Source organism: Ipomoea nil, unplaced genomic scaffold (assembly GCF_001879475.1).
Source record: "Ipomoea nil cultivar Tokyo-kokei standard unplaced genomic scaffold, Asagao_1.1 scaffold3401, whole genome shotgun sequence".
NCBI classification, from domain to species: domain Eukaryota; kingdom Viridiplantae; phylum Streptophyta; class Magnoliopsida; order Solanales; family Convolvulaceae; genus Ipomoea; species Ipomoea nil.
The window spans coordinates 179,513-191,424 of record NW_017619829.1 but is presented as its reverse complement, the minus strand read 5'-3'; the positions used below and the strand labels follow the sequence as shown (position 1 = coordinate 191,424).

General features: G+C 34.9%; 2 protein-coding genes across 2 annotated transcripts; both read right to left on the bottom strand.

Annotated features, from left to right (window-relative positions):
* Positions 1 to 9,071: 9,071 nt before the first annotated feature.
* On the bottom strand, positions 9,072 to 10,091 carry LOC109171266 (protein FAR1-RELATED SEQUENCE 5-like). Its single transcript, XM_019320333.1, has one exon. It carries the CDS (start codon positions 10,089 to 10,091, stop codon positions 9,072 to 9,074), a length of 1,020 nt encoding a protein of 339 aa, XP_019175878.1.
* Positions 10,092 to 10,100: 9 nt separating this feature from the next.
* On the bottom strand, positions 10,101 to 11,359 carry LOC109171265 (protein FAR1-RELATED SEQUENCE 5-like). The gene is made up of 4 exons (XM_019320331.1): positions 11,073 to 11,359; positions 10,624 to 10,971; positions 10,491 to 10,500; positions 10,101 to 10,373 (listed from the first exon to the last, which is right to left on the bottom strand). Exons 1-4 carry the CDS (start codon positions 11,357 to 11,359, stop codon positions 10,101 to 10,103), a joined length of 918 nt encoding a protein of 305 aa, XP_019175876.1.
* Positions 11,360 to 11,912: the final 553 nt, after the last annotated feature.

The following is an 11,912-nucleotide window of genomic DNA, read 5'->3' as shown; positions in this document are numbered from 1 at the left end:
ATTAGGCTTCGTATAAGGAATCCACTTGTTAATAACCGTACGCATTCAAGTTAATCGCCTATAAGAGTGGAGTATCTCATTACCATACTGTATATATATTGAAACGAGTATATAATCTCTCTCGCACATTTAGTATGAAAGACACGCACAATAGCGTGTTAACGTGCGCATTTTAAAATATATTGCAGCACGTGTTAAGTAATACATGCATACGCCATATAACAATGGAAAGTTATTTAAACATGGAAGAAAAATATTTCAATATGTGAAATAATATAAATTGAAAACGGAAAAAAAAAAAAAATTATTTGAATAATAATACCCTTTATTATAATAGGAAACTGATTCTTCAATGGGTGCGTGTTATTAGGCTTCGGATAAGCAATCCACTTGTTAATAAACGTACGCATTCAAGTTATTTGCCTATAATAGTGGAGTATCTCATTACCATACTATATATATATTGAAACGTTGTAATTTGAGGTTTACAGACCATTCATAACGATGTTTACATATTCTCATCTTACTCGCCCTCCTTGTATTTGTTTGTCAATGTAGTTGATAACAATAGCAACTTTATTCTAAACATCCCATGTATCAAATACAAAATACCACAACCCCGGAAGTTTATACGAGGAGGTACAGGAGATATGAGCGAAGCAGACGTTCTTCGTGCAGAGCACATGTTTTAGTTGTTTTCATCTAAAACAGCACATTCTAAGCCTGAGAAGATCTTCTTCTGTGGAGCTAAACGCTAACTGATTTGGATGTGTTGGATCGGTTAGATTTTAGCTTCACAAATGTCGATCTTTTCAGGTTTAGAATGTGTCGTTTTAGCCCAGACATACGGCAGGATCCTCTAATCCTTTTGTAGATATATCTTTTAGTACCTTAATGCAGTCTTATCCAAAAGAAATATCTTCAAAAGGTATAGATGGATCCTGTTGTTTGCCTGGGGTGTTTTTTTTTTTTTTTTTTTTTTTTTCTTTTTTCTGTTATTTAAAATAAGCTCTCATGTCTTCTTTATTGTGTTTGTTGGTTGATAATAAGTGGGATGTTTCCTTTTATTATTGATGTTGTTGTTGTTGTTCTTATTAATATTATTATATTTGTAGAAGTAGCAGTTCAAAGTGTAAGTTATTGCAATGTGAATAATAAATCCCATTGCAATTTATTCATTTTTGGTCAATTGGTTATTTTTCATATTGGGTAAATAAACATACAAATCCGAGTACGATTAGACAAAATTCAATCAACGCACATTAAGATCAAATGCTACGCATATTAATATCTCCGGAAAAAACACCCAGACGTACGTATTTTTTAAAGTTCATTATGTTACTGTATTGCGCATGTTAAGTTTTTTTTTGTATTTCCAACGGACTAAACTTTTAAAACATAAACCAACGCACATTATATTGCAGTTACGCATCTTAAGCGTTTCGCATCGCATTTCAAGTAAATGTAATCATTTTTTCTTCTTTTTTTGTTTTGATTTTCTAGAATTGTTCTTTAATATATTCTATTTTATGTAATTAAACGAACGGATGAATTTTTTTCTTCTTTAAACTAACGTTCCCGCACGCAAAGATGCATGGATGAACACGTGAACAAAATTTTATCACATTTGTTGGTTTAATGCTGCGCAAGTTAAAGGGCTTATCAACGCATATGTAAGCACCGTGAAAACAACCAACTTCACCATAATAAACTTAAAATTTATATTATTAAAACATTAAATAGTGGACACTTATTACATCAAAACATAATACTAATAACATGTGTCCACCATAACATGCATGATCAAGCTTAACCTGTCCTTTATTTCTTCACGAAGATTGGCCCGTTTTTTGAGTCGACTTCTTCCTCTTCAGCAGCTTCCTCAGCTGCTAGGTAGGTAAGAGCCTCCATTTTCCAAGTGTTGTAAGACACCTCTGTTCCTGTGGAATCATCAGAGGTGTCCTCACCAGGGAAGTCGTCAATAAAAGCCTCGAACCTTTCTTTGAAATTTGGATCGTTTAGATCCTTTTTCAGGTCGGGTAGATGGTGTTTTGGTATTTTGGAAAGTGGTTTACGGGGTTGCTTGGACTGGCTGTCTTTCTTAGCATTTTTTGTTTTTTCCATCTTTGATTTGAGATGATAAGGTGTGATGGACTGATGGATGATCCATTCTTTATATAGGGTCTTCAAAGGTGTGATGGAAAATGGAAATGAACCGGTGCATGTTAAAATAAGTGACAACTGTATTTCATTATCAGCAGTTTTTTCATTTCCCATAAAGGAAATCTGTTAAAGTTGAATGGTCAGTCAACTTCTAAAAAAACACACCTATTAATGGTAATCTTTTCGAAGTTGAATGGTCATTCAATATTTGAAAAGACGCACCCATTTGATATTTATTTTTATTGGGACTAAGTCAGTTAGTAGTCAATGTATAAATAAATAAATTGACTCATATCCTTTTAAGAATATCCCAACGCACATTGTAATAGTAATAGACGCATTTTAAATATATATTTGTTCCGTGAAGTTTATGTTGTCCATACACGTACACGCACGTTAAGTGTAAATGTAACGCATATTAAAGTATAAACGTGCGCATATTAATAAATAAATTGATTCATATCCTTTTAAGAATATCCCAACGCACATTGTAATAGTAATAGACGCATTTTAAATATACATTTGTTCCGTGAAGTTTATGTTGTCCATACACGTATACGCACGTTACGTGTAAATGTAACGCATATTAAAGCAATAATTTCTGATAGATTTGTACTTGGCACTGGAAATAAGTGAGAAGTCAATTTCTGTGTCAGCGATTTTTATATTTCCCATAATGGTAATCTTTCGAAGTTGAATGGTGACTCAATATTTTAAAAAGACGCAACCATTGAATTTTTTTTATTGCGTCTAAGTTAGCGAGCGTACAATATCACGCACATTTAGGATGAAAGACACGCATATTAACGTGTTTAGGTGCGCGTATGAGTGAATGAATCGACGCATTTTGCTATTTAAACCCACCATTCTGCTAGTCTCAAATCTGTCACTTACAAACACATTTTGCATTTATATTTTCCCTTTTAGGCAAATTTTCAATGGTCGCTGAACTTCACTCTCAAATTGTTGGCAACCAACTTAGGATAGATCTGCGGTGGAATTACATGAAGGTCCGGGTGGTTCGTGTTGTTAGGCTGCCAGAATCAAGAGGTTCTGAAAACATAAAGTCTATTGAGTGTGTGTTGCATGATTTCGAGGTATTTTTTTTTATTTACCGTATTATAAATTTTAATGTTTTATATTTCTAAAATTTAGTGTTTATGCATTTTTTTTTAATAATTGCAGGGAACTGTTGTACACATGCACATTCCACAAGCGCATGTTCAAAGGTGCCTCAACAAATTTGAAGTAGGCAAAGTCTATCTAATGCATAGGTTTGACGTGGTGCTTAACACATATAGAAACAAAACTTCGCCTCTCAGGTATATGTTGGTGTTTTGCGATAGAACTCACGCAGGACGGCTGAAAGATGATGAGTTGCCAACGTATGTTTATGATGGAGAAGAATACAACTTCGACGAAGAGGTGACCTATTGCATACTTACAAATTTTTTTAATATAATTTTATTGATGTATTTACAGTTTCATAACTTTCACGATTTTATGGATCAACAGGTGCCGGACGCCACAGTTGCAAATTTGCCTAATGAGGACAGAAATAAGGAGGAGGCTGCGTGAGGATGAATAATGATGAATGTGTGAACATTTTATGTTTTTCATGTTATTTTGTTATTCCGTATTAATGTACTCCAACAATTTTTATTTAAATGATATATTATGGTGATATATTATGTCATTATTGACAAATCTTCTTTTAAGAACACCCCATCGCACATTGTCATATTAATAGATGATGATAGATACGCATAATAAAGTAAGTGAGTGTACAATCTCATACACATTAAGAATTTTAGATACACACTATAAAGTGTTAACATGAGCAAATTAATGAATAATAAAATTTTCTAAAGTTGACTGGTCATTCAATACGTAAAAAAAAAAAAATGCACATTATGTTACTGTATTTTCTAATGCACATTATGTTACTGTATTGCGCATGTTAAGTTTTTTTTTTTTTATTTGCCACGGACTATAGTTTAAGTAGATAACAAAACGCAAATTTTGTTGCAGTATTACGCATATTGAGCGTACGTATTGCGCATGTCAAGCTTTTTTCTTTGTTTTTAATTTTCAAGAATTGCTCTTTAAGAATAGTTTAATATAATTAATTTAATGGATGAGCCCACTGGTGAAATGGTAAAAGTCTTTGATCAAATTGATTTTGCCTAGGATCAAACCCCCATAAAGGCTTGATTTTTTTTATTATATTTTATTTGTTTTTCGTTTAACAAAATACAATAAACGCATGTTAAAGTGATATTTCGCGCTCTTAAATTGGTTTCCCGACGCACTCTAAACTTTTGGGTTCAAAAAATATCGTTTTTCGATAAAAGTTAATTAAACGTATATTTGAACGCATATTGTTCTTGTCCTCCGCGCATTTAACAGAGCAAAGCAAAGCACATTAAGTGTTTTATAACAATCCACTTAATATTCGAAGATATTTGATGTCAGAACTTTAAGGCATTGGTAGTTGGGGAGACGGATAACATTTAACGGTTATTCAATGCCTTAAAAAACGTGCCCATTAACGCAACATTGAAATCTTCAAATCAGTTCATTGGACCAAGTTATTCACCTATAAATTGGAAAAAACAACACACAACTGAGCATCAGTTTTCATTTGAAATGGCCACCTCTCACGTGTCCGCACGTTCAGAAGAACCATCTCCTTTTATTCCTCATCTTGCATGCCCTCTTCACCCCCCTCGCCCTCCGGATTGTAGTGATTGTAAAGAAATACAAAGACAACACATTCTAAACCTGAAAGAACACTCGTCATCCTCAGCTGCAAGCTCGTCATGCTGCAACCAAACATCATTCAAGGCTGAGAGAGTTGAGGACATCCGACATCCCAAATAACACCTACGGCTGCCAGGAATCTATCATACACAGCAAGCTTAGAGGCCACGAGCCTACATGCATCCACACTCCTTGCTCATGTCCAAATCGAGCTCCTGTGGCAGGCTGGCAGCATGTCGGATGGTGCCGGAACTAAAAGAAATATTTTCAAAGCACTAGAAAAGATGCACCGACATCCCATTGGTGTTGTTTCAATGTGTATTTACGTTTACAAATACTAATGTATTAGATTGTAAATTATTATTTTTATTAATATAGAAACCAACGATCATTGTGTTCCAATATCACGCATTTTAAATTGATATGTCGCGCATGTTAAGTTCAAAGCATGTATGTGTCATTTTAAATGCAAATTATTTTATAATCAAACAAACGCACTTTAATTTTTGCAATCGCGCATTCTAGACTAATTCTCAACGCAATGTCTGAATAATTACGTTTTTATTCATAGACCAACGCACATTATGTTTAAGTGTTACGCATATATAAGCCGCAGTGTAGTGCACATTTAAAGTGTAAATCAACGCATATTAAGAATTAAATAAAGGCATATTGTTTCCTTTTAGATTCGTTATTAGTAAGTAGGCAACATATATTTTGGTATACAAGAAATAAACGGATGAGCTGATTGGTGAAGTGGTAGAAGTCTTTGAATATATTGAATCCACCCAGGATCAAATCCCCCCCAAAAGACTTAAAATATTTTTGGCCGGTAATCAACGCATCTAAAGACTTTGGTGTTTACGACGGACCAAAGATTTTATAAATAAACCAATGCACATTACGTCTACGCCTTACGCATATTAAAAACAAGCTATCATGTCTGCCTCTGTTGTTGTTATTAATAATATATTATAATCAAAATAACGGATGAGCCCACTGGCGAAATGGTAGAAGTGTTTGATTAAAATGATTTCGCTCAGGATTAATCCCCCGTAAAGACTTGAAGTTTTTATTATATTAAGTACTCCGTACTTGTTTTTTGTTTAATAAAATATAATACACGCATACTAGACTGATATTTCGCTCACTTTAATTGGTTTCCCGACGCCCATTAAACTTTTGGCTCTAAAAAATCATTTATTTTCGGTGCAAATTGATTAAATTTATATTTACACGGATGTTGTTCTTGTAGGTCACGCATGTAACAGATCAAAGCAAAGCATATTAAGTCTTTTATACCAATCCACGTAACATTCAAAGATATTTGATGTCAGGACTTTAAGGCATTTGTAGTTGGTGGGGGAAACGGATAACATTGAATGGTCATTCAATGCCTTAAAAAACGCACCCATTAAAGCAAATCTTGAAAAATCTAATGTGTCTGTAAATCACGCAACATTGAAATCTCAAATCAGTGCATGTGACCAAGTTATTCACCTATATATAAATTATTACAAGGAACAACACACAACTGAGCATCAGGTTATTGAAATGGCTATCTCTCACTTTTCCGCAAGTAGAGAAGAATCCTCTTCATTTATTCTTCATCTTCTCTGGCATTTTCATTTTCATCGCCCTCCAGCTTGCAGTGACTTTAACTAAATACAAAAACAACACATTCTAAACCTGAAGCATCATTCGTCATTCTCTTCTTCAAGCTCATCGTCTAGTTTCCAAACAACATCCAAAGGCTGAGAGTTGAGCAATTGTGGGTGGCTGCTGATGTGTCGGATGCTGCCGGAACCAGAAGAAATGTCTTCAAAGTACTAGAAGAAATAAATATGTGCAATCGTTTATGTATGTATCATTTTGTGTGCAAATTATTTCATAATTCAACGAACGCACTTTAAGTTTTGCAGTCGCACATATTATACTTATCTTTAACGCACATTATATTAACTAATAATTAAACGCATATTAGACAAAGAAAGTGTTAAATATTGCATTTGTACGCATATTAACCTTTAATGTTGCGAAAGTTAAATGTTAATCGACGCATTTAAAGACGTTGGCATTTACCACGGACCAAAGTTTATATACATAAACCAACGCACATTCTGTTTCTGTATTACGCATATTAAGGCTTAATGTAGCGCATTTTAAAAGTGTAATCAACGCATATTATGAATTAACTTTACGCAGGTAAAGTAGCAATAATACGCATAATAACATGTTTAAGGTGCGCATATTAGTGAATAAATTGACGCATTTTCGTTCAATAATACTCGATCGAACATTTTCATATCAACAGTCGCGTTCTGCTAGACTTAAAGTTGTCACATACGAACAGTCGCATTCGTTTAAGAATTTGCTATTTAAATCCACCATTATTCTCGACTCAAACCTGTCTCCTTCAAACACATTTTTGCTTTTCTACTCTACCTTGTAAAGAGAGTTTCAATGGCAGCCGAACCCCACACCGAAGTAGTTGGAAACCAACTCCGCATAGGACTGCGTTAGAATTTAATTAGGGTTCGAGTGCTACGAGTTGTTCGTTTGCCAGAAACTAAAGGTTCTGAAAGAATCCGATCTATAGAGTGTGTACTTCACGATGTAGAGGTATTATTTTTGTTTAGTGTAATATAAATCTTACGGAGTAATATTTTATATTTATAAAATATACTGTTGATGCATATGCTTTTTGTGTTTTTTTTTTTTTTGTTTTTAAATAATTTCAGGGGACTTTTATTCATATGCACATTCCACAACCGTTTGCGCAAAGGCGCGTCAACAGATTTGTGGAAGGAAAAGCTTATCTACTCATTAGATTTGAGGTGGCCTATAATACCTACAGAAACAAGACCTCTAGTCTCTGGTATATGCTGATGTTCTGTGAGAGAACTGGTGCAGTATTACTAAAAGACGATGCTGAGTTCCCAACATATGCTTATGACCGAGAAGATTATGATTTCGATCAAGAGGTGATCTACTGCATACTTACGTTGTTTTTCCCCTTTTTTTTTATTATATAATTTTATTGATGTATTTACAGTTTAGTAACTTTCACGATTTGATGATGAACAGGTGCCTGACGCTCCTGTTGGAAACTTGGCTAATGAGGATGTAATCAATGAGGAGGCTGCGTGATAAGGATGAATATTGACAAAAATATCAAGATTTTTATGCGTATTATGTGACTACTTGTTGTTATTTTCGTCATACAATTTATTAATTAATAAAATTTATATATTATCCTTTTATGTCTATTATGTTATCATTAATGCATATTCTACTTGCTTTTTTTTTTTTAATAAAATATAATAAACGCATCTTAGAATGATATTCCGCGCACTTTAATTGGTTTCGCGATGCACATTAAACTTTTGTATTTATTAATAAAATATAATAAACGCATCTTATAATGTTATTTCGCGCACTTTAATTGGTTTCCCGACGCACATTAAACTTTTGGATTTATTAATAATATATAATAATCGCATATTAGATTGATATTTCGTGCACTTTAATTGGTTTAATGACGCACATTAAACTTTTGGCTTTAAAAAATCATTTATTTCGATGCAAATTAATTAAATTTATATTTACACGCATGTTGTTCTTGTATCATTTTGTCTGCAAATTATTTCATAATCAAATAAACGCACTTTAAGTTTTCTAGTCGCGCATATTAGAATTATCTTTAACGCATCGTATATTAACTAATAATTAAATGCATATTAGAGAAAGAAAGTGTTAAATAATGCCTTTGTACGCATATTAAGCTTTAATGTCGCGGAAGTTAAATGTTAATCGACGCATGTAAAGATGTTTACCACGGACCAAAGTTTCTATACATAAACCAACGCACATTCTGTTTCTGTACTACGCACATTAAGGTTTAATGTAACGCACGTTAAAAGTGTAATCAACACATATTAAGAATTAACTGCACGCAGGTAAAGTAGTAATAACACGCACATTAAGCTAGTAGTAGTGATTGTGTAAAAACAAATTAGTGATAAAAACAAAAACAAGTATCTCAACTGTAAAAAGCGTTCTGAAATGAGTTAACTAAGTAGTTGTGTTTCATATTTGCTATCCATTTTCGTTCTCGACTGTAAAGGCGTTGAAAAAATAGTCTGCTATGTCTTTTTCTTACCCTTTTGCTTGTCCTTATTTTTGGGGTTAAGTGGGCAAGTCCTGGTGTCATGGTGATCTCCTCTAACACCACAAAAATTGCACCTCCTGCCCTCTTCTTTTTCCATTGCCAACTCCTTGCTGCTTTTGATACGCTTGCCGCTGCCCTTGTTCTTTGCATGTTTCGGTGGAAGTATGTTGATCTCTGAAATTTTGGTTGATCCACAATATGATTCTATAACAGTCCTCCTGCTGTGCTGAGGGGACAATTTCTCCTTTCCTGACAGTAGCAACTGTTTCTGTTCATTAATCACTTGGGAAAATGCAGTCAATTGCTCCATGATTGAACCTGCCAGATCCATACAACACTGTATATCAGACCACACTTTGTTCAGCAACATCTTCTTTTCATCCTTTGGTCCATTCTTATCGTAAATCACACCATCTATTTCAAATGTAGCTTTTAAAGACGCATCCTTAGTCCACCGATTAACCACGTACTTCAGAGGGATCCTTTCAAGGTCTTTAAAGACCACAAATATGTGTCTACACAACAGTCCAACCATCTCAAACATCTTGCAACTGCATTTGGCCTCATGGTCATTTACATTGTGCACCACAGTAAATCTTTTGTTCTTTCCATCCATAATATCATAGTGCAACATTCCACTGTTTTCTCTAACACTCAACACCATACATTTGAAACAGGAGGCACATATTTCTTCCTGAACTTGATAGAAAACAGTAATGGTGTAGACAATTGAAGCGTGCTTTTCAATCCCCAGAGGCGTCTTCATATCTGGATTGTAGCCTTCGTTGTCACTGTTGAGCTTTGCATTTGTGTTACGTTGTGATTTAAGAGCACTGTCAAAGTTCATCATGAATTCAACTAGGCTTGATTGGGGACCAGTAAAACGGCTGTACGTGTAGTTCTCACTTTCGGAACGAGAAGTTGTCCTGAGTAGTCCTCCCATAAAGCCATCTCTAAAATACGCAGGGATCCAATGCTTTCTAGCCTCAAACATAGTTTTAAACTAGTTGTGTTCGACTAAGTTGTACTTTTCCATTAGCTCTCTCCAATGCTTCTCAAAATCAGGAGGTTCCAAAGATGACGTCCAAACGATTGAGTTCAGTTTGTTCTTGAATTCTTCATCCTTGTTCAGCGTAGGACCCACCTTTTCCCCAACTTTACACATGATGTGCCACATGCAATAACGATGCCTGGCTTGCTTGAAAACTGTTGGAATCGCCACTTTCATAGCTGGATCTTGATCGGTGACAATTATTCTTGGTTCCATACCCATTGCCTTTTTAAATTTTTCAAAGAGCCAAACATAAGACTCAATGTCTTCTTTCAACAGTATTCCAGCACCGAATGTTATACATTTTTTATGGTTATCAACTCCGGTGAAGGGAGTAAAAACCACATTGTACCTACAAGACAAAAAGCGTCAATAAAACGTGTCTAAATCTTAACATGTCTCAACAGATCAGGCAATGCTAAATGTGTATTAATTAATGAAACGTATGCAAGAATGTGAATAGAATAGTATATACCTGTTTGTTGAGTACGTGGCATCAAAAGAGACAACATCTCCAAATGCAGCAAAATTCTTTTTTGACATTGGATCTGCCCAAAACAGTCTGCTCATCTGCTCATCTTCATCAACCTCGTAGTCAAAAGCAAATGCAGGGCACATCTCTTGTTTCTTAATAAGATTATGCACCAGTATTTGTGCATCAGCTCCCAATATGTATGCTCTGAGATCCCTTCTGACATTTTTAAAGTCCACTACTGTTGCTCCAACTTCAGAGTAATCCCCCACAATATGACTGTATAAACCGTGTGATTTTGATGCTCCAATATTTGCTTTAGCACAGTCGAGTATAAACTTTTGGTGAACACTGGAGATGTTTCTATTTCCCTTTAGAAATTGCCTTGCCAGAACCGAAGACATGTTGTGATTATGTTTTTCAATAAAAGTGGTAACTTGGTAACTTGGTACCCAGCTGCTCCAATGTACTTAAACATAATCCTAGCTCTGCAACCAGTTCTGTTTGAAACCCTACGCCGCTTTGGACGGGAAGGACCTTCCCCTGCATCTGCACTTGACTGCGAGTGACAATGTTGAGCTCCTGTATTCTTAAATCCTTCTCTGTTGCAAACGATTTGCTTTTGAATTTTTGTCCCGTCACGTGCTGTAACGACGGAACTAGACCTCGTGTCAAACCCAACTTTGGAAGCATAATGTTTGTAGAATTCAATACCAGTATCCAATGTTTTAAAAATCATGTCTACTGTGCTGGTTTGATTTCATCTTCACAGTGAGGAGTCCAATACTGTGTCATTCCAGGAGATATGGTCAATGTATGACCATTGCTGCTGCTGCTGGGACTCAAACTGGGGTTGTTGGTAGATTGAATGTCAATGGGAACTGTAACATATAAGCATGAAGTTATGAATGTGTTGTTGCAAGCCTCTACGTGCGTAATGTGAACACTTAATATGCGTTAAGTTAATCAGATAATTGTCAATATGGAAGATTTATAAAATACTAGAGTATGTGCGGCAAGTGAGAAATTAACGTGTTTCAGGGTAATAATTAATGTGCGCATGTGTAACATTTAACATGCGTGAGTGTTTGTTAAAATATTATGTCATTACTTAACGTGCGTCAGAGAGTCCAGTAAGATAACATGCGTTTGGAAAGGAATTAATGTGCGTTTGATCAACGTATAACATGTGTGAGGCAAACAGTAATATGTGCATTTTTAAAAATTATCATGCGGCTACCTAATCATCTACGTGCATAAGGCTCTAGGTTCGGATTAATTAAAGTAGCTCA

Coding starts and splice junctions, on each gene's coding strand:
- LOC109171265 (XM_019320331.1), bottom strand. CDS start 11,359: ATGATTTTTAAAACATTGGATACTGGTATTGAATTCTACAAACATTAT. Junction 10,972..11,072: donor AAGTACATTGGAGCAGCTGG/GTACCAAGTTAC, acceptor AAACATCTCCAG/TGTTCACCAAAAGTTTATAC.
- LOC109171266 (XM_019320333.1), bottom strand. CDS start 10,091: ATGTTTGAGGCTAGAAAGCATTGGATCCCTGCGTATTTTAGAGATGGC.